This window comes from Psammomys obesus, unplaced genomic scaffold (genome assembly GCF_907164565.1).
Source record: "Psammomys obesus unplaced genomic scaffold, mPsaObe1.curated_primary_1811, whole genome shotgun sequence".
Classification (NCBI taxonomy): domain Eukaryota; kingdom Metazoa; phylum Chordata; class Mammalia; order Rodentia; family Muridae; genus Psammomys; species Psammomys obesus.
In genome coordinates this window covers 13894739-13917397 of record NW_026586173.1, presented here as the reverse complement: position 1 = coordinate 13917397, position 22659 = coordinate 13894739, and the positions used below count along the sequence as shown (strand labels likewise).

Genomic DNA, 22659 nt, shown 5'->3' with positions numbered 1-22659 from the left:
CCCCCCGCACCACCTGACTTCAAGTGCAGCCTCCAGTACCGCAGTGAGCGCGCACACACAACAGTGCACACACGGAGCCCCAAGCCTCCTGAGCACAGTTTCCTCCCCAGGACACTCGCCCTGCCCGTCCCCATGGGCACAGGTCCCCCGCAGCCTCCCGCCTCTGCTGCAGAGGGCCCCGTCAGGACCAGGGGCCGGCAGACGATGTAACCAGGGCTGCCGCTGGGAGCGCGGAGGGGAAGGGGGCCCCGGTCCTGCTGGGCTGGCCCAGACCCCTCCGCGGCTCCCTCTGGACATTGTCCCTCTCTGCCCAGCCCCCCCCCCCCCCCCGCCCTCCACTACCCCCAGCCCCCAGGAACCACTGACCCAGGGACTGGCCAAACCTCTCTCATCTGTGCCGGCCACAGCTAAGTTTCCATCATGCCTCTGGTTGACTTCTTCTGCGAGACCTGCTCCAAGCCCTGGCTGGTGGGCTGGTGGGACCAGGTAGGGGTGTGCAGGGCGGGGGAGGGGCATCATCCTCGGGGACCTCTGACCTCACGGGGTGGGCGCTTGGCTGCAGCTGTGTCTATGTATAGTTAGGCCAGATAACATGCTTTGTGGCCTCCGTGTGACCCTGGGCTGGGCGTGGATGGCGGTGTTTGTGTCCAGTGTGAGTGTGCGTTCGGGAGTCTTACTGGGAAAGGTGTCTTTCTAGCTGGGTGTGACTGACCTGTACCTGGACGTGCATGTCCCTGCCATAGCTGGGTGTCTTGCCTGCTCCTAGAACGGACCACAAGTTGTGTGTTGGGGTGTATTTGTTAAATGCAATGCTACTTGATGTTTTGGGGGGTGACCCCAAATGTCAATGACTGACATATTGGGGTGTGTACCTTTTGGTTAGTGCATCTGAGCTGTGTGACAATAGACTGAGGACAATTTGGGATTCTGTGCATTTGTGTGAGAGTGTGTGTGTGTGTGTGTGTGTGTGTGTGTGTGTGTGCAGGGTCTCCGGGTAGCACTGAGAAGAGTGACCACGCCACCTGTCTTCAGTGTGGGTCACCCCTTCTGTCTTGTGCCCCCTGCCTTGCCTATCTATACAAGAGTATGTCCCTGCTCTGGGGTGCTGGGGGTGGGGAGCAAATGCCCTTTCTGCTGCAAGCCCAATGTCACAGAAGATGCCCGTGTGAAGGGACACGGGGGGCCAGGAGAGCACCCCCAAGCCCATGTGAGGAACAGACTACACCCATTGTACATCATCTACCTCACCAAGAATGGAGGAGAGGGGTCTTTGATGGGAACCCCCTCCCCAGGTGATGGAACTGGAATGTCTAGCCAAACCCTCTCCTCCTCTCCCAGAGCTTGGGTGCTAGGAAACATGGAAGGAACCTTCCTGACCAGGCTGGGCCTGCGGAGCAGACCCCCGCTCCTCCCCTTCAGCCGCCACCCCTGAATTGAGGTCATGTTTGGCAACACCTAGGCCTGTGGGGGTAGCTCTGGGAAGGCAAGGGTTAAGGGGCCTCGGGCTTGCCCCCCTTTCCTGGACTCAGCAGCTGGTTGGAGGGGGAGTTGCTAAGGAGACTCCCATCACCATGGCGACGGGAGTCTCCTGGTGTGCTATTGGCTCTGTGGTCAGCAGGAGCCCCTCCCTTCTACAGGTGCTCCTCGAACTGCTCTGTGGGAGGGGGGTCGTTTTCTTCAACTAGGAACCCCCTCCTTCCAAGTTAGGGGAGCCCTCCTCCCCGAGCCATCAGGACTGGAAACGCCAACTGCACCCCTGCAGCAGCCTCGTTGGAGCCTCTGAGTGGAGAATGTGTGGGGCCTCCAGGAACTTGCTGGGAAGGACTCCCACATGTGCATGCCCCATGCACCCCACTATGGTCCCCCATCACCCGTTCTTTTCTGGCTCCTTCTCCTCAGTTCAAGAGGATGCTGAACCGTGAACTCACACACCTGTCGGAAATGAGCAGGTCAGGAAACCAGGTCTCAGAGTACATTTCCACAACATTCATGGGTGAGTGCAAGGCAGCAAGGGGGACTTGAAGGTGGGGCATTGGGTCAAGGGTCACCGTGGTCAAGAACTCCTCATTCATGATTCCCCTCTCAGACTTTGTGTGCCATCCAATTTCTGTGGAGCCCCTATTTATAAACATCTCAGGCTGGGGAGAAATAAGTGTGAGGACTTGAGTTCGGATCGATAGCACCCACGGGAAAGGCCAGGTGCCCCGGCCAAGCACTTATAGTCCAAGCAGTGAGTAGAAGACATTGGCCAGGCAATGTAGTCAAATCTATGAGGCCCAGGTTCAATGAGACATGGCCCTAAGCAAGGTAGAGCTGGCAATCGGGGCGCACGCCTTTGGTCCTAGCACTGGAAGGCAAGAGGAGCTCTGTAAATTTAAGGTCATCCTGGTCTGCAAAGCAAGTTCCACGACAAAAGGAAAAAAGAAGCCAAGGTGGACAAGTGTTGGAGCAACCACACTGGAGTCTGACCTGTGGCCTGCATGCACAGGTGCACACATGCGCATAAACACTAATATAAAATCAAAATCTCCGTGGAAATCGAATAGAATTTTCATTTATTTTTGATTATCTATTTACTTGTTGAACCAGGTTTCGCTGTGTAGCTCTGGCTGGCCTGGAAGTAGATGTAGACTAGGCTCGAATAGAATTGTTGCTGTTGCTGCTGTTTTTCGTTTTTTATGAGTCAGGGTTTCTCTGTGTGGCCTTGCCTGTTCTCAACTCACTTTGTAGACCGGGATGGTTTTGAGCTCACAGAGATCTGCCTGCCTCTGCCTCCCTGGGTGCTGGGATTACAGGTGTGCAGCACCGTGTCATGCTTAAATAGAATTCTTAAACTTTGAAAAGCTTCCAAGCAGGGCCCAGAAAGGTAGAGCACGGGGTTGGCATGCACGAAGCCCTGGGCTCTTTCACCAGGACAGTGTAGAGCCTGCTGGTGCAGGCCTGTCATCCCAGCACTCTGGAGAAGCCGAGGAAGAAGTTCAAAGTCGGGGTTTGCTGTGTAGCTGACTGGAAAGCATCTGGGCTAAAAGAGGACCCTGTCTCAAACCAAACCAAACACACACACACACGTATATATACACACACGTACAGTAGGGCAGAGCAGGGTGTGATGGTACATACACACACACACACACACACCTATACACACACCTATAATCCTAGTGCTCAGGACAACCTGGGCTACACAGTGAGCGGCTGTCTGAAGAAGAAATATACAACATCTCTGACACACAGCCTTTAATCTTGGTGGTCAGGAGCAGAGGCAGGAAGATCTCTGCGTGTTTAAGGGCAGCGTGGTCTATAAAGCAAGTTTCAGGCCAGCCAGGAATATACAGGCAGACCCTGTCTCAAAAACAAACAAGCAGGCACAAGGATGGGAGTGGAAAATTGATAGCCAAGATTGCCCTCTGACTTCTACCTCTGTGCTGTGGCACCCACATGCCCTCCTGTGAACATACATACACACAAATTCTTTTTAAAAATTCATATAAGAGCCCGTGTGGTGGCACATGCCCAGTCCTCATGCCACTCGGGAGACAACTGGATGTCGGGGACTCCAGCCAGCCACGGTGGTTCCCTGCCTTGAAAAAAAAAAAACAACAACAACAAAACAAAATAGAACAATAACAATAAAAGACCAGACATGGCTGCGAGGTTCCTTTAATCCCAGCACTCCTGAGGCAGAGGCAGATCAGCTCTTGAGTTTAAGGCCAGCTTGGTGGTCACAGATTGAGTTCCAGGACAGCCAAGGCTACACAAAAAGAAACTGTCTCAAAAACCCAAGGGGAAAAAAGAGTCGATAAAAGAAAAAAAGTAGAGGCTCGAGAGATGGCTCAGGAGTTAAGAGCGCTGGATGCTCTTCCAGAGGACCTGGGTTCAATTCCCAGCACCCACATGGCAGCTCATAACTCCAGTTTCAGGGGATCCGACTCTTCACACAGACACATGCAGTCAAAACACCAATGCATATAAGATAAAAATAAATTATAAAGAAAAAAAGAAAAGAAAAATGTAGGGTGCTCCAAAGAGATGGCCCAGTGGTTAGGAGTACTGCCTTGCAGAGGGCTCAGACTGAGTTCACAGCACACACACCAAGCGGCTCACAGTTACCTGCCATCACTCCAGTTTCATGGGCTCTGATGCTCTCTTCTGGCCTCCCAGGGTACCTGCATACTCATACATGTATGTACATACACATAATTTCTTTTCTTCTGGAGACAGGGTTTCTCTGTGTAGCCCTGGCTGTCCTGGAACTCACTCTGTAGACCAGGCCTTGAGCTCAGAGATCCAAGTGCCTCTGCCTCCCAAGTACTGGGATTAAAGGCATGCACCAGCCACCATGCCTTGGTAACTTTTAAGAAAGTTGGGATGGTGAAACACACCTGTAAAATCCCAGGACTCAAAAGTCTGATGCAGGAGAATTTTAAGTACCAGGCCGGCCTGGGCTTCATGAGACCTTGTGTCAAAAATGTTTCAAGATTGGGAGAGTCAGAGTTTTGATCCTCCCTCCAATTGTGAAGGTATGGTATGTCTCAGAATTCTGAGGATGCGGCCAGTTGGGGGGTGTATGCAAATTAGGTCCTCAAGGTCATAATGGGATGATCCTTCCCTGGCTCTCAGAAGCCTTTGAAAGCTTAAGGAAACGGTCTCCAGTCTTGGGGCTGGTCCCCAGGTCGAGGGGAGGGGGAGTCATGGACCCAGAGGCCCCCCTTCCCTCCCACCTATCAACAGTCCCCCCTCCTACCACCATGCTGGGCCATCACAGGGGTGTCTTCCCTGGCCAGGAAGGCCTCCTGGCTGTCCAGCGTGGGCGGCAGCTCACTCTGGGGTCTCCATCCCACCTCCTCATGTCTCATACCATGTTGTGGCCCAAACTGGGCACCCATCTGAGGGTACTCCATAGTCCAGGACCATCCCTAAGACTCCCATTCCAGCCTCAGAAAAGAGACGGGCATTCCCCCCAGAAGGGTGGCCCCATATCAAGTGAGGCACCTCGGGACACCACCAGGGGTGTCGGGGACACCAAGGAGCGTGGGGGAGCCTCCGTGAAAGGGTGTCTCACGCTGCCCTCCATCTCTACAGACAAGCAGAATGAGGTGGAGATCCTGTCACCCACACTCAGACAGAGAGCCTCCCAGCAGCCCCCGCCAATGTCTCAGATCACAGGGTTGAAGAAAAAGCTGGTGCACACCGGAAGCTTGAACACCAGCATCCCACGATTCGGAGTCAAGACAGATCAAGAGGACCTCTTAGCACAAGTAGGTGTCGGGAAGGGGGGGGTGCTCCGCAGGGGCAGTGTTGTCTGGGAGGCACCAGCAAAGGGCCGGAGCTCTGGGGCTCATCTAACCCAGATTCCAAGGACGCAGAGTCTGAGCTGTTGTGGGGTGGAAGGAAAGGATGGACACTGAATGACTCCATGCGTGATTCAGTAGGGACCCGGATTTAGACAGCCATACATTCGAACACACACTGAGCAGCCCTGGTACGCTCACCTTTTGGCATTATTAACTGAGGGCGTGGTGCGTAATGTATTTCGAGGAGACCGGTGTTCCTTCCCCAACCCCAACACAGCTGAGGTCTCACGAGCAGGTTAGCTTAAAGTCTGACCTAGGTCAGGGGTCAGCCTGGCTTGGTTCCCAGCTTGTGAGCAAAAGGGCATTAGAAGCCGTTCACCGGCTGGGCTCAGGCCCTGGGTAGACGGTGGCCTGAGACACTGCCGCCGAGGGCTGGGCATGTGGCTCGGTTGGCAGAGCACTCACCTGGCGACGACGCTGAAGGTCCCAGAGGCCCCTCCCAGCACCACATGTACCAAGTGTGGTGGCACCTGCCTGTGAGCCTAGCCCCAGGGAAGTAGAAGCAGGAGGATCAAGCGTTCAGGGTCATCCTCCACTACAGAGTAAGTTCAAGGCCAGCATGGATGACAGGAGACCCTGCCTCAAAGAAAGATGGGGTGGGACTGTGGCAACAGCTCAGTGTTTAAGGTGACCATTGCCCACACACAAAACCAGGTTCCCGTGTACACCCCTTATCTCGGGGCTGGGTCAGTGAGGACAGGACAGTCCCTGGGGCTCCCTGCACAGCCAGCAGAGCCGAACCTGTGAGCTCCTGGCTCACCCAGAGCCTCTGTCAAAACCTGAGGAGGAGGTCACCCACACACATGAGGAGCCTCGGCCATTAAGAGTACTTGCTGCTCCTACACAGGTCTCCAGTTCAGTTCCCAGCTTTCACAGTGGGGGTGGCGGGAATTCCAGCTCCAGGGAGAGAACACATCTTCTGGCCTCCGCAGGCACCTTACACACAAGGGACATACACAGATACACATAAACATTTCTAATATTTGTTGTTTTTTTAAGAATTTTGAAAAGAAGAATGATTTGAGGAAGACATCCAAAGTTGTCTCTGGGCTCCATGGACATGTACACTTGCACACACACACACACACACACACACACACACACACACACACAGTAGCTCTCTTAAAGTCCATGAATCTGGGATGCATGCCTGTGATCCCAGCACTCAGGATGCAAGGCAGGCATATCTCTGTGAGTTAGAGGCCATCCTGGTCTACAAAGTGAGTTCCAGGACAGCCAGGAATACACAGAGAAACCCAGTTCTGGGGAGCTGGGGGAGTGTTGGAGAGATGGCCCAGCAGTTAAGAGCTCTGGCTGGTCTTCCAGAGGCCCTGAGTTCAGTTCCCAGGAACGATTGGTGGTTCATAATGTGATCCACAGTGCCATCTACAATGTGATCTGACGCCCTCCTCTACCATGCCAGGCGTACCTGCAAAGAGAGCACTCAGACACATATATAAATCTTTTTTTTTAAGTTAAAAAAAAAATGAGTCGACGAATTTGAACACATTTTGTGAGCAGTAACGAGGAAGTGGCTTTCATGTTCCTGGGCCACGCAAGGCTCCTGACCTCTCCCCTCCATCACTGCCAGGAACTGGAGAACTTGAGCAAATGGGGCCTGAACATCTTTAACGTGTCGCAGTACGCCGGAGGCCGCTCGCTCAGCTGTATCATGTATACGATCTTCCAGGTGATGGGGAAAACAGGGCACTAGCTGGGCCCCCCGGGGGTGGGGGCAGGGTGCCAGGGGCCAGCAGGGGTCACCGCCCTCCCCCTGTTGGCCGTCAGGAGCGGGACCTGCTGAAGAAATTCCGCATCCCTGTGGACACGATGGTGACTTACGTGCTGACCCTGGAGGACAACTACCACGCTGACGTGGCCTACCACAACAGCCTGCACGCCGCTGATGTGCTGCAGTCCATTCACGTGCTGCTGGCCACGCCCGCCCTGGACGTGAGTGCCTGCCACCTCCAGGTCACCGTCCGCCTGCTGGGCTGGCCTGTCTACCGTGTACCCTTCCCATCTTGTCTCTACCCCGTTTCTCTCCCTAGTCGTGTCATTGGTTGCTGCTGTTTTATCTTTTGTGGGCGTGTAAGAGGTCAGGAGACAGCTTTCAGAAGTCATGTCTGTCTTTTTACCACCAAGTCCAGAAATCTGACTCTGGTCGCCAGGCTTGGTGTCAGCCTCCTTTACCCGGTCAGCTAGCTAGTGTCCATTTTGTCTTATTAGTGTGTATGTGTGATGGGGCTATGGCATGCCAGCATGAGCCACGGGGCCTGTGTGGAGGGCAGAAGACACGCCTATGTGTCCATTCTTTCCTTTTACCTTGTTTGCAGACAGGATCTCATTTGTTGCTGCATATGCCAGGCTGACTGACTGAAAAGCTCCTGGGGCATCTCCTCTCTCTCTCTCTCTCTCTCTCTCTCTCTCTCTCCATCGCACTGTAGGGACGTTGGGATTGCAGATTACACTATGGTCTTTTACCTGGGTTCTGTGATTCACACTCATGTCCTCACACTTACATGACACGTGCCTTACACTGAGCCATCTCCTTTGTGTTTTGAGCTGGTCTCACTATGTGGTCCTATCTGACCTGGAATTCACTATGTAGACCAGGCTGGTGTCTGAGGCTGGGGGATCATACCGACCCACCTGCCTCTGCCTGGTGAGTGCTGAAACAACACCTTTTTTATGTATGGTCCAGGTTTGAAGCCCACTCGGGTCCTCGTGCTTGCACAGCAGGCCCTTTACTGGTTCAGACACTCTTTCTGCAGTCCCATCGTCTTCCTCCTCTCCGTCTGTGTTATCCCCTTCGTAGCAGTCCCTGCCTCTCCCTCACCTCTTCTCCTTGCCCCTCCCCCCCAGGCCGTGTTCACAGACCTGGAGATTCTTGCTGCCCTCTTTGCTGCTGCCATCCACGATGTGGACCACCCTGGCGTCTCCAACCAGTTCCTAATCAACACCAGTGAGTGGCTTTTCAGGGCGGAGATAGACAGGCTCAGGATGTGGCTGGCTGGCTGGAAGTGGAGCTGCTCCACCAGACTGGGCTGAGAGAATGGAGCTGGACAGCTGGAGTCCAGCTGGGCTTGGTCGGGATTGAAGGTGGAGCCAGTTGTGCTGTTGAGGCTAGACCCCCCCCCCCCCCCCGGGCTAGGAGAGTGGCTAGCAAGGCTAGCTTTGGGGCTTAACACACTGGTGGGAACCAAACTGCCTGAGGGCTTGGCTTCGGGCCCTGAAATTGAACCGATTGAACTAGGGGTGGAGCCCGCCAGATGAGGGCGGGGCTTGTGAGGATGGGCTGGGGCAGCTGGGCTAGGAATGAGGCCCGCCAGAGGAGATGCGGTGGCACAGGAACAGCTAAGGCTGAGCGAAGCCAGCCTGAGGGCGGGGCCTGTGGTGCTACGCTGCCGGACCGGTGTGGCGGGGGCTGGGGCTGGTCAGACTGAGGGTAGAGCCGGTTGGAGGCCGGGCCCCGCACCGGGCGGGGCATGGTAGCCAGGGTCGCCTCCCCTGACCTCAGTCCCGCCGCAGATTCGGAGCTGGCGTTGATGTACAACGATGAGTCTGTGCTTGAGAACCACCACCTGGCTGTGGGCTTCAAGCTGCTGCAAGAAGACAACTGCGACATTTTCCAGAACCTCACCAAGCGCCAGCGACAGAGCCTGCGCAAGATGGTCATCGACATGGTGGGCGGGGCCAGAGCTGTGGGCGGGGCCTAGGGGGCGAGGTGGGCCATAAGACCCCCCCTGGTCTGCAGAGGGAAAATAATTCCAGGGCCAGGGTGGGTGACGGTGCAAGAGTGGGCAAGCTTTCGCCACCTGACTTGATATACCCTTCAGGTGCTGGCCACAGACATGTCCAAACACATGACCCTCCTGGCTGACCTGAAGACTATGGTGGAGACAAAGAAAGTGACCAGCTCCGGAGTTCTCTTGCTGGACAACTACTCCGACCGTATCCAGGTGCCCTAGACCCCAGATCCCAGCTCTGCCCTCAGACCCCATCTCCTGAATGGCTCCCTGCTGCCCTCTCCCTTGTTTGTGTTTTTGTTTTGTTTTCAGCTTTTGTTTTTTGTTTGTTTCTTTCTTTTTGAGACAGGGTTTCTCTGTGTAGCCTTGGCTGCCCTGGACTCACTTTGTAGACCAGGCTGGGCTTGAGCTCACAGAGATCCGCCTGCTCTGCCTCCCAGAGTGCTGGCATCACAGGTGTGCGCCATTGTGCCTGGCTCTTCCTCTTTCTTACTCTCTGCCTCTCCCATCTTTTTTTTCCAACCCACGTCCCTCCTCTCCTCCCTTGTCACATTACCTTTTGCCTCTCTTTCTCTACCCCTCTCATCTCTCCCCAACCCTCTCCCCTGACCTACCCTCTTCAGCTTCTCTCACCACATACCCCATCCTGCTCACCCTTCTCTCACCTCTCTCCATTTCCCTCGCACACACTTCTCACCTCTACTTTCTCCTTCACTCCATTTCAGCTGCCCAACACACACATACGGTGGCAGTTAAGAAAACCTTAGCCCTAATGAGTGCCTATAATCCCAACATTCCAAAAGCAGAGACAGGAGGATGACCACAAGTCTGAAACCATCTGGAACTCATTTTGCAAACCCTTTTTAAAAAGCAGAATAAAAACACTAACTAAATCTGAATGTGATGTTGTGTACCTGAAACCCCAGTGCTTAGAAGATGGGGACAGGACCCAAGTTCGAGGTCATCCTTAGCTGCATAGGAAGTTCAAGGCCAATCTGGGCTATAAGAGACCTTGTCTTCTTAAAACACACACAGGAAGAGTGACACACAGAGAAGACAGCCAGAGGCCCCAGAGACTGCAAGCCAGCCTGGCCTCTAAAGACCCCTCCCTGCACTCCCCAGGTCCTCAGGAACATGGTGCACTGCGCAGACCTCAGCAACCCTACCAAGCCCCTGGAGCTGTACCGACAGTGGACCGACCGCATCATGGCGGAGTTCTTCCAGCAGGGCGACCGGGAGCGGGAACGTGGAATGGAGATTAGCCCCATGTGTGACAAGCACACCGCCTCTGTGGAGAAGTCTCAGGTACAGGTGCAGGGCCTCAGGGCCAGAGCTGCAGGGATGGCTTGACCCAGGATGACAAGCTCGTTGGTTTTGTCTCTGGGAGGTGGAGGCTGTTTACCCTTCAGTAGCGTGACCGTCTGTGCCATCTTGCTTTGAAGGCATGTGCACAGATCTCTGTCTCTCTTGCACCGACCATACCATCAATGTGCCGAAACGCTAGGCAGTTTTAAGAGCAGTGCTTTGTGTGTTGGGGGTGGGGTTTTTGTTTTCCATTTGAGCCTTAAACTTGCTATAGCCAAGGATAAATTTGAATCTCTGATCTTCCTGCCCTACCTCTTAAGTACTGAGATCACAGGCGGTCACCGGGTTATGTAGTGCTGGGAATAAAGCCCAAGGCTTCATGCATGCTAGGCAAGCATGCTCTCCCTACTGAACTACAGCCCCAGTTCCCCTGTTAGCTGTTTGTTTGTGTATTTGTTTGTTTGTTTGTTTTAAGTTGTATTGTTAATCCTGCTGGGCAAGAATAAGACCACTATCACAATGTGTGAGCCAAATTTGGAGAAAGTCTTATTAAATACTGGCCAGGCCAGTGGACACGATCATACCTAGGATTCCCGGAGTATGGCACCAAATTACATTAGTCGAGGCTTATAAATAAGGCAAAACGCATAAGGCTGCTTCCTTCCTGCCTTCATCCAGTCAGGGCACACATCCTGAGGTACTGCCAGCCTGTGCACCTCCCACCCCCACGAGATCAAGTCCAGCCGGACAGCCGGGCAGCCGGGCAGCTGGGCAGCCATGCTTACAGAAGTAAAGACGCATAGCTTGTTATCTTTCGTGAACAGCAGCCCCCAGCCCCCCAGAAAGTCACCTGTCCTGGGGCAACTGTGGCTTACAAATTAGAGGAGTTCTTGTTTTATAGGTCTCTTAAGCACTGTAATTTAAAATTAAAACACAACTTTAGCCCTCACGGTATGTACTTACATTTACACTGGGTTCATACTGAAGCAGGAGGTATGTTCCAGCCCAAACATTTGGGGAAAGCTTGGGCAACAAGATCCTGTCTAGGAGTCAGGGAGATGGCTTAGCAGACAAAGCCGCTTGACACACAAAAAGAGAAATGATTCCACAAGATTGGCCTCTTGACATTCACACCCATGCCAAGGCTCGTGTGTCCCCCAAAATAAATTAAAAAAAAATATTTGAGACAGGGTTTCTCTGTGTAGCCCTGGCTGTCCTGGAACTCTCTCTCTCTGTAGACCAGGCTGGCCTCGAACTCAGAGATCCACTTGCCTCTGCCTCCCGAGTGGTGATGGAACTAAAGGCGTGTGCCACCACCACCCAGCAATTAATTAAAATTTAATAAAAATGTTTTGGGGTTCTTTATTTTTTAATTTTTAGACTTGGTTTCTCCATGTATCCTTGGCTAGCCTGGAGCTTACTGGGTAGGTCAGGTTGGCCTTGAACTCAGAAATCTACCTGCCTCAGCTCCTAGTACTGGGATTAAAAGCAGGTGAACACCTTTAATGCCAACACTCCAGAAGCAGGGACGGGGCTGCTCTTCCAGAGCACCCAGGTTCAATTCCCAGCATCCACATGGCACCTCACAACGGCCTAAGTCTAGTTCCAGGAGTCCTGCTCCCTTGTCTGTCTGTCCTCCGGGGACACCCAGGGAGGCATCAGGCACCCACGTGGTATACATACATGCAGGCAGAACATCCATACACATAAAATTAAAATTATATAAGTTGGGTGGTGATGGTAGAACACACCTTTAATCCCAGCATTGGGGACCCAGAGGGAGGCAGATCTCTGAGTTAAGTTGGAGGCCAGCCTGGTCAACAGAGCAAGTTCCAGGGTAGCCAAGGCTATGAAAAGAAACCCTACCTCAAAAAAGCAAACAAATAAGAGGCAGCAGCAGGCAAGATCTCTGGGAGTACGTGGCCAGCCATGGCTACACAGTGAGACTGTCTCAAATAAATAAAAATTCGTAAGTTGGTGTGTATGGAGCTCTTTATAACGCGTTGGAGTTTTTGCCCATCTGTATAATGCTCACCATGGATGTGCCTGGTTCCTACAGAGGCCAGAAGAGGGCGTCAGCACCCTTGGAACTGGGTAGCAGAGGGCTGTGGGCCCCCATGTGGATGCCAGGAGCTGAACCCAGTTCTCCTCAAGAACTAGTGTTCTTAACTGCTAAGCCCTCCTTCCCCACCCCCATATGGAACTTAAGTTTTTTCGAGCTGGAGAGCTGGATGGTTGGATTTTGAGACGGGCTCACAGTAGACTGGGCTGACCTTGACCTTGTGGTAATCCTGCTGCCTTGGCCTGAGTGCTACAATTATAGGCATGTATGGATGTACAACATCCAATATTTGTTGTTTAGAGACAGTGTTTCCTTGTATTCTGAGCCGGCCTCGAACTCCCTGGGTAGGATAACCTTGAACTCCTGCTTCTCCCGTGACTACCTAGGCAGTGAGTGCTAGGATTTCAGGCATGAGCTACCACACTCAACCTTTCCCTGGTGTTTTGTTGTTGTAGCTTTGTTTTTTGAGACAGGGTGTCACTTCTATAGCTCTTCCTATCCTGGAACTTCCTATGGAGACCAGGCTGGCCTTGAACTCACAGAGAGCTGCCTGCCTCCAATGGGAATAAGGGAATATGTCACCATAGTTGTTGGGTTTTTTGTCCTGTTTTAGTTTGTTGTTTTTTTTTTTTAAGGCAGGTGTGTGTGTGTGTGTGTGTGTGTGTGTGTGTGTGTGTGTGTGTCCCCGTCCCTGACTATCCTGGAACTCACTCTGTAGACCAGGCTGGTTTCAAACTCAGAGATCTGCCGTCGTCTCTGCCTCCCTGCTGGAATGAAGGCCTGTGCCACCACCACCTGGCTCCAGCAGCTGTTTTTAACATCTTATCTCATATATGTTTTGTTTTTCTCATCTTGTGCAAGTTTTAAGAAGCAAATTTCCTGGATTAGAAAGTGGAAGTGTAGGAACCAGGTACAGTGGCGCTTGCCTACAATCCCAGCACTCTGGGAGGCACAGGCTGGCAGATCTCTGTGAGTTCAAGGCCAGCCTGGTCTACAAAGCCAGTCCAGGACAGCCAAGGCTACACAGAGAAACCCTGTTTTGAAAAACCAAAACGGGGAAGAAAGAGAGAGAGAGAGAGGGAGTGTGTGAGTGTACACACTTGTGACACGTGTACACATATGCCAAGGCCAGAAATCGACCTCAGGTGTCTTCAGGACCGTTTGGTGGTTTGTTCTGTTCTGTAACTACAGTCTACCTGTCTGAGTGTTTTGCCTGAATGTGCGCCTGCACGTCACTTGTGTTCCTCCTGCCCATGGAGGCCAGGACGAGGTGTCAGGTGACCTAGAACCCTCCAGGCAGACGGAGCCCCATGTGGGTGTTGGAGCTTGAACCTGTGCCCTAGCAGAACAGCTAGTTTTCCTAATAGCTTGGCTGATCTCTCTAGCCCAGTTTGGGTTTTTTTTTGTTTGGTTGGTATTTGGTTTTCTGTGACAGGGTTTCTTTGTGTAGCTCTGGTTGTCCTGGCACTCACTTTGTAGACCAGGCTGGCCCTGAACTGAGATCCACCTGCCTCCTAAGTACTGGCATTAAAGGAGCGCACCGCCACCTTCTGACTGTTTGCCGGGTTTTATTTTTGGTTTTTATTTTATTTTGGTTTTATTTTTGTTCGGCTGGTGGGTTTGGCTTTTTGTTTGTTTGTTTGTTTGTTTGTTTAGTTTTTGGTGCCAGGATCTCGTGTACCCCAGGCTGGTCTCAAACTCAAAAATGACTCTGAACTTTCATTCTTCCTGCCTCAGCTTCCCAAGTGCTTGGCTTGTAGACATGCCATAACATGCCTGATTTACAGGTCTCTGGGATGGACTCAGGGCTGTGTACATGCTGGGCAAAAGCTCTGCCCGCCAGTCCACTAAGCTGCATTTGCAGGCACTAGAAGATTGTTTTTATTTGGTTTTATTTTATATGCATTAGTGTGAAGGTGTCAGAGTGTTTGGAATCATCATTAACAGACAGTTGTGAGCTGCCATGTGGGTGCTGGGAATTGAACCCAGGTCCTTTGGAAGAGCAGAGAGTGCTCTTAACCACCGAGCCATCTCTCCAACAAAGACTGTTTTTGTTGAGAGATCCTTCTTCTGGCGCCACTGAGCCACTTGCTCAGACCCCGTTCCTCTTCCCTAGGTGGGCTTCATCGACTACATTGTTCACCCGCTGTGGGAGACATGGGCGGATCTCGTCCACCCCGATGCCCAAGATATCCTGGACACACTGGAAGACAACCGGGATTGGTATCACAGTGCCATCCGGCAGAGCCCCTCCCCGCCCCCAGACGAGGAGGAGCCGGGAAGGCTTGACCACCCGGCCCCACCTGACAAATTCCAGTTTGAGCTCACCTTGGAGGAGGAGGAGGAAGAGGATTCATTGGAGCTTCCAGGATTGCCTAGAGCTGAGGAAACCTTCCTGGCTCCAGATGACCCTGCAGCTCAGGCAATGGAACCATCAAAGGTCAAAGACCAGAGCATTGCGGTGGTGGATGCAGAAGACAGTTGGAAGCAGGGGGCAGTCTGGGCTTGTGAAGAGGCTGAGGGAGCTTTGGGCTCCTTCAGCCCTGGAACCCCCACTCTGCCTGACTTGAGGACCCCGTCCCCCTCGGAGGAGGCCTGGGGCCTCTCGGGCCTCCCCTCCACGGCAGCAGAGGTGGAGGCCCCCAGGGACCAGCTGGCTGCCTCGAGGGCTTGTTGCGCCTGCTCTGGGACATCAGGGGACAATTCTGCCATCACCTCGGCTCCAGGCAGGTGGGGGTCGGGTGGAGACCCCACCTGATCCCTGATCCCCCCATCCTGAGGTCCTCCCTCCTCCCCATGCACTCCACTCACCGAGACCACCTCAACAACTCCTGGCCCTCCCCAGAAAAAAGAAAACAGAAAAGTGGGGGGTTTTCTCTTTTCTTTTCTTTTTTTTAACCCTTCCCCCCTGCCCTTACCCACAGGGCCTTTTTGTTGAGATACGGGGTATGGGGAGCCAGGAACTGAAGTCCCCCCAAAAAGGGATTTTATTTTTTGAATTTTAATTGTAACGTTTTTAGAAAAAGAACAAAAAGAAAAAAAAAAAGAATGAAACACAGCAACTGTAGACGTACTGCCCGTCCCCACTCCTGGTCCCCCTCTTGCCCACCTCAACCCACATCATTGCCAACCTCAAGGCCAAGGCGCCATCTTCCTGCCTCCTGAGACTCGGGCCTAGGCAGGGCCCTGCCTTTGGGCTGTTCTGGGCTTCAGAGGGAATGGAGAACCCGTTGGGGAGGGCGCCACGGAGCGGCTGGGCCATAGCGGGACCCTTCTCCCTGGCTCTCCGTCCGCTCCCACGAAGTCTTCCATCTCTTCTCTTTTTATTTCTTTTCTCTTTTTTTGTACAATCCTGGCCCCGTGGCTGAAGGGGTGGTCAGAGGAGCTGTTGCTTTAAGATCCGGGGACTCTTGGTTTGGCCCCCTCCACCAGCCTCAGCCTGGGGTCTAAGGTCTCGATTCCCTTTTCCCTGGTCCACTTTGGGGCACTTTAAATTATCTCCGTTGGAGGAAGGGGGCTCTGTTCCATGCGCACAAACACATCCCCCTTCCAGCTGCTTCTTCCTCTTGTCTCTGCCTTAAAGATTCCTGGGGCCGTAGGTGAAGTCTCCGCGGCTGGCTCCCTGGCCGGGCCCAGCCCACAGTCCCCTCTTCCAGCGTGGACGCTCCCTTCCCAGCAGCCACTCATCCACCCTTCCAGAGCGTCGCTCCGCTCCCCCAGGCTCTCCCTGCCCTAGGAGGAAGCAATAATGGCGTGTGCCACATCCTCCGACCTGGGCAGCCCTCTCCTTCCCGGCCCCCACCTCCACCAGACTGAGCCTGTCCCCCTCCCGCCGCCACAGGTCGTCCCTAAGCAATACAGATAAAGGCCATCTTCTCCAAGCCATGGGGTGAGGGGACTTGTAAACAGGAATGACCCTATTTCCCCCCTGCCGCACGGAACCAGTCTGCCACAGGGCCGTGGGCCGGGAGCCGTCCACCATCCCTTGCCTGTCCTGTTGCGGCTCTGTACCGTACTGTAGCCCCCCCCCCCCCCCCCCCCAGCCGTCCATCTGTCTGACCCACCAACCCGCGATGCTTACGGGGTTTTTGTTTACTACGAGAGTAATTTCTGTCCCACTTGGTGATGAGAACAGGCCTCCTTCCTTTCGTGGGTGGGTTTTCTTTCTTTCTTTTTTGTACATACTGTAAGGTTGGTATATAAATTATTCTACTGAGACAAAACGGGAGAACGAACCTGCCTTCCCCTGGTTGACCCCCCCGGGAAGGTGAGGAAGGGGACTTCTCCAGAGAGAGACAACCCTTCCTGCTGTATTATAAGAGCCATACCGTATTCCCTGAACGGAGGGGAGGACACGCCACGCCGACAGTTCGTGGGGAATTGTCATAACCGAGGAGGAGCAAGGGCTGAGCCTAGCTTGTACCCCGTCTCCTTCTCCGAGAGCCCAGGATGGGGTAAGAGGACTGGCCAAGACCGCTGGACTCAGTCTTCTCCCTCCGCCGGGGTGGGTGCGGGACCTGAGAGCTGCCTATACGTTGTCCGCCTCCACCGTTGAGCAACTGGTCTTCGATCTTGTCCCTGATTAAAGTGAGGCTGTCACCGACGTCATGATGGCTGATACGGCTTGGCTTCATTTGTCTGGTTTTGTTTTGAGGTTCGTGGTGTTGAATTTGGGGGGTGGGGGCGCCCATCAGAGGACAGCTTGTGAGGTTCAGTTTCCTTTCCACGCAAATCCCAGTGAGTCAAACTCGGGGTGTCAGCACAGGCAGCAAGCACCTTTCCCTGCTGAGCTCCTACCCGGGTCTCCTGGGGCCGCCCTCTCTCTGCAATCGCAGGAGTGGGCCACCATGCCTGGCTGTTCCTCATTCACTCATTTCCAGACCTGGCCCCACTCTGTAGGGTGTGCGGCTTGGGGTCTGGCAGGTGGCTCCTTTTTTCTTTCTCCCGATTCAAGGCCTTTAGTTGAGAACGGCCTTGAGTGCGTGACCATCCTGCCTCTCCCTCCCTAAGTGCTCGGATGCTAGAGCTGTTTCATCCTTCCCATCCAGTTCATTCGGTGCTGGGAAGGATCCCAGGACTTTGCATGCTAGGCAAGTACTCTGCTCACCCCCAGACCAAAATGGTACAGCGGTTCCATAGACCCTACGCCATCCTTGTACAGTTTTTAAAAACACAGTTGGGACAGGGTGTCTCTGTATAACCTTCACTGTTCCTGGACTCTTTGCAAATGAGGCTGGCCTCGAACTCAGAGATCTGCCTGCCTCTGCCTCCCTGAGTGCTGTGTGAGGTGACTGAGGGTGTGTGCTTGCCATGGCACGGTAGAGGTCAGGAAACACCTTCAGGATTTGGTTCTCCTCCTCCATGTGAATCCTGGAATGGAATCCAGGTGGTCAGGCTTGGCAGTAGGGGCCTTCACCTGCTGAGCCATTATGCTGCCCCCTAGATAATAGCTTCTGTGGGGGTGTCCAGGGCCCCTACCCCGCAGACACATTTATTACATTCTAAAGCAAAATTTTCCAAGTGTGGCTAAAGACATTTGAAGTCTTGGAAGGGGCCTGGAGATGGCCAAGTAGGTAAAGGGGCTTGCTGCCAAGGCTGGCAACCTGAGTTCCATCCCCAGGGCTTATGGTGGAGGGAGAGAAATAACTCCAACTCCCACAAGTTGTCCTCCAACCTCCACGTCTATTCTCTGGCACAGATGTGCCACGTGCAAACAATCTCTGAGCTGTAGTGTTTTCGTTGTTTTTGAGCTGAAGTCTCAGCACGTAGCCCTGGCTGATCTGGAACTCGCAGAGATCTCTGCTTTCTCTCCCCAGTGCTGGGGTTAAAGCTATGTGCCACTAGGCCTGGCTGGAATTTTTTTTTTCTTTTAAAATACAGGATTAGAAAAGTTTATAGCACAAATTGTCTGAGTCTGGGTGTGTGTCTCAGTGGTTAAGAACACTTGGTGCTCCTGCCGAGGACCCAGGTTCCCAGCACCCAGCGGTGGCTCCCAACTGCATGAAAGCCCGGTTACAACAGTTACGGTTACTCCGTCTATAATGTCAGGGCTTCCAAAGGACTCCCTCTTCTGTCCTCAGGCACTGCACACACTCAAGACACAAGAATAATTACACAGGGGCTGGAGAGAAGGCTGAGTTCTAGTTCAGAGCACTGGCTGCTCTTCCAGAGGACCTGGGCTCATTTCCCAGCACCCACATGGCAGCTCACATCTGTCTGTGACTCCAGTTGCAGGGCACCTGACACCCTCACACAGACAGACATGTACATAAAATAAAAATAAAACCCTAATTAAAAAAAAATATATATATATATACAGAATTTTTTGAGTTGAAACTCAGCGGTCATGAAACTGCTCAAGCACTGAGCTCCACTCCAAGCTGAATAGTACTTTAATCACAGTGGAATTCTAGCCTACAGCATGAAAGGTCTGGCCAGAGTCTAATGCCAGGGACAGACACCCAGGTGGTGGTGGCACATGCCTCCAATCCCAACCCTCAGGAGGCAGAAACCATGTCTTCTGCAGGAGCAACGAGTGCTTGTCACAGCTAGCCAACCCTACACCTGTAAAACATCTGGGGCTGAGGGAGAAGAAAAGGTGAGCTGAGTGTGATGGCAAATGCCTTTAATCCCAGCACTCCAGAGACAGAGGCAGGGGGAATCTCTGTGAGTTCGAGGCCAGCCCGGTCTACAGAGTAAGTTCCAGGACAGCCAAGGTTACACAGAGGCACCCTGTCTAGGAAAAAGAAAATGTGAAGTCTCTAAGCTTCAGTTGTGCCATCTCTGAACTAGGAAGGGTTTGGAGCATAGCTGAGTGGTAAAGTAAGCATTTCCTGGACTGAGTCCTAACAGTATACCAAATATGTAGAAAGGCATTGTCAAGATTTAAGGGTGACCCAGAACCCAGTAAAATCTCTTCCTGTCCCCCCCGCCACACACACACTTTAGTAGAACTATGAAGTCTTGGCTGGCCTAGAATGTGGCATACACCAGGTCGTCTTGAAAGTCACAGAAATCTGCTCCTCTCAAGTGCAAGGACTAAAGCTGTCTGCTGCCTCGCCTGGGATCCCCCTACACTTTTGCTGTTTTGTTTTTAATTTCAGACTCACATGTAGCCCGGCCTGGCTTTAAATCATGCATAATGGGGCTGACCTTGATCTCTCAGTCTTCCTGCCTCCATCTCAGTGCTGGGATGACAGACCTTCTTCACTGTCCCTGACTTTGTACGTTTTCTTCCTGTGAGGTAACCTGTGGCCAGCGACTGGACTGACTGGATGGTTCTGGAATCAAGTGAGACCTTCCGGATAGGTTTTAGAGGGGACACATCGCCTGACTGATAGTGCCAGGAACAGTTCCGGGGAGACAGCGGGCCCAGAGGATGAGGGACCAGCTTGGACCCCATGGAAAACTGGAAAAAATAGACGTTCCCAGACTATCTTGAACTTTATGCAAGAAGCAAAGAGAAGACCAGACATTGTCCCAGGGGATCTCCCAAGACTGGCAGGGCTGAGGAAAGTCACTAGGCCAGAGGTCAAGAGGCCACAAGTAATTCTGGGCTGCAGGGAGTTGTTGGGCAGGAGGGCATAGGTATTGAGCCTGTCTGTGCTCAGTTTCCCCCAGTGCAAAAGGTTTGCTGGGATGTTAGCACATCAGATGTCAGCATAAGCCAAGCATGCAGGTAACAGTTCCCTGCATCATCTAGCTGAATTGCCGGGGGGGGGCAAGGGCGGGTTCCATCTTTCCTCAAGCAAAGGGAACCAAGAACACAGGGATGCAGCAGCAAGGCCATGTGGAAAGAAACCGGTGGGGAGGGCACCATCTCTCATCCCACTGCTTGGGACGTAAGGCAGGGTCTGATCGGGAGGCCAAAGCCATGCTCAGCTACATAGCAAATTCAGCGGCAGCCTTAGGCTACCTGAGAACCAGCTCAGAAAAAGCTCGAGTCCACCCAGACATTTCCGACAACAGACTGTTGTTTAACTTTATCTATTACAACTTTTTTTTCAACTGAGTATTGTGGGGTTTTTTTTTTTTTTTCTTTTTATAATGATGGACTAGAAAACCTACCCAATATTTCAACTTCTTTTGTTTTGCTTTGTTATTTTGAGACAGCATTTCTCTGTGTAGCCTTGGCTGTCCTGGACTCGCTTTGTAGACCAGGCTGGCCTTGAACTCACAGAGATCCACCTGCCTCTGCCTCCCCAGTGCTGGGATCACAGGTGAGCGCCACCTTGCCAGGTCTATGTCAACCTTTGTGAAGGTGGTCAGGGTGGCGCATGCCTTTGATCTTAGCACTCTTGGGAGGCAGAGGCAGGCGGATCTCTGTGAGAACAAGGCCAGCCTAGCCTACAGAGTGGGTTCCAGGACATCGAGGGTGTTACGCAGAGAAAGCTTATCTGAAAAGGGAGGGCTGCATTTTTATTTAGAGGCCTGGAAGAGAACACACATGTGTCACGTCTGCCCAGGCACAGGTCAGGAACACCCGGGAGTGTGCTCTCTTCTTCCGCTACGTGGGCTCCAGGGACTAAGCTCAGGTCTTCATGACAAGAGTCTCTACACAGTGAATCCAATGTTTAAAGCTTTGTTTAAGAAGTTAAGCCTGTGATGAACTTGTGCTAGCATCTTTAATCCCAGCACTCAGGGAGTCTCTGTGAGTTTGAGGCCAGCCTGATCTACACAGCAAGTGCTGGGATAGCCAGGGCTACATGACTGAACCCTGTCTCAAGAATTTATTTGTGTGTGTACATTGCATGCCTACCTGTCTGTGCAGTAGCTGTGTGCGGAGCCTATGGAAGCCAGAAGAAGGGGCCAGCTCCCTAGGACTGGATATAGGAGGCTGTGGGCTGCCCAGGGTGGGTGCTGGGAACTGAACTCATGTTCTCTGCAAGAGCAGCAAGTGCTCCTAACCACTGAGCCATCCTAATTAGCATCCTATTTTTTTTAAAGATTTATTTCTATTTTTATGTGTTTATGTGTATGTGGGTATGTGTCAGTATAGTGTCCAAGAAGACCAGAAGGGGAGTTTCAGGTTCTCTGGAACTAGAGTTACAGATATTTAAAGTCACAGTGTGGGTGCTGGATTCTCTGGAAGAGTAGCCTGTGCTCTTAGCATCACCATCTCTCTGGTGTGTGTGTGTGAGAGAGAGACAGAGAGAGGAGAGACAGAGGGGGGAAAGGAGAGAGAAAAAAGAGAGCATATGTATGTGTGTGCTTGTAGGTCAGAAGATAACTTGTGTGAGCTGGTTCTTGCCTTCTACCCTGTGTGAATTTAATCTGGGATTAAATTCAGGCCATTAGGCTTGTGGGCAAGGGCCCTTACCTGGTAAGCCATACCGAGTGCTCTGTTCCGGGGCTGATTAAACAAGGCCCCACCAGGTGTGGTGGTGCATGCCCTTATTGCCGGCAGCTGGAAGACAAAGGCAGGCAGGTGGTTGGGAGTTTGAGGCCTTTCTATGTGGAGAGGCCCTCAAAACGCTAAAATAATAACAATGCAGGGTCTCACACAGCACAGGCCGGCCTAGAACTCTAGATGTAGCCGAGGATGCCCTTGAACTCGTGATCCAGATTCCACCTCCCAAATGCTTAAGGCACCACGCCAGACTTAAAGAAAGTTTAAATTTGAACCAGTTAATGTAGCTCCTCAATTTCCCTTGCTGTCAGGTGCAATGATACCATTCCTCGGCAGATATATGATGCACACAGTGTGTTTGACTACCTTATTAACAGTTTGTATTATCAGTCAAATCCCTATTTTTATGAACTGGGTTCCAGAACAGACAAAAAAAAAGGTAATATAAATATAAATAAATAAATGAGTAAATGAATAAATAAAAAAAGGAGCCAGAATTGGGAGCACTAGCCTCGCGCGCCCCCTGGTGGGTACCTTCAAAACTACAGGAACATGAGGAAGTGGCGCAGGTGCAGGCCCTCTGAGAGGCGGAGCCAGGACAGGGAGCCTGCCCCGAGCTATTATTGGCTGAGGTCGCTGTCAGTTGAGGAAACATAGCCAATAAGATTTGCGGCCGCTCGACTCCTTGATCTGAGGGCTGGGCCCTGGTGTCTGTGGTCCCCTGACGACCTTGCTGTCACTTTGATCTTGAGGGCGCTACTTTAGGGAACACCTAGTTTATCCTTTTTTTTCCTTCTTCTTCTTTGAGACAGCGTTTCATGTAGCACAGGCTGGCCACGA

At 52.6% G+C, this 22659-nt stretch overlaps 1 protein-coding gene across 5 annotated transcripts in view; it reads left to right on the top strand.

The window, feature by feature from the left end:
* Nucleotides 1-17078, top strand: part of Pde4a (phosphodiesterase 4A) — a 48452-nt gene extending 31374 nt beyond the window's left edge. For 4 of the 5 annotated variants that reach the window (XM_055601322.1, XM_055601320.1, XM_055601325.1 and 1 more), the window contains 9 exons: nucleotides 1900-1993; nucleotides 5083-5258; nucleotides 6946-7044; nucleotides 7143-7307; nucleotides 8220-8319; nucleotides 8886-9040; nucleotides 9194-9316; nucleotides 10226-10408; nucleotides 14587-17078. In XM_055601322.1, coding sequence (XP_055457297.1) covers nucleotides 1900-1993; nucleotides 5083-5258; nucleotides 6946-7044; nucleotides 7143-7307; nucleotides 8220-8319; nucleotides 8886-9040; nucleotides 9194-9316; nucleotides 10226-10408; nucleotides 14587-15228 — 1737 coding nt within the window. In that variant the 3' untranslated portion in view covers nucleotides 15229-17078. Of the gene's footprint in view, nucleotides 1-339; nucleotides 487-1899; nucleotides 1994-5082; nucleotides 5259-6945; nucleotides 7045-7142; nucleotides 7308-8219; nucleotides 8320-8885; nucleotides 9041-9193; nucleotides 9317-10225; nucleotides 10409-14586 lie in introns of those variants that run through there. The other variant, XM_055601324.1, reaches the window with a different exon arrangement.
* The last annotated feature ends 5581 nt before the right edge of the window (nucleotides 17079-22659 follow it).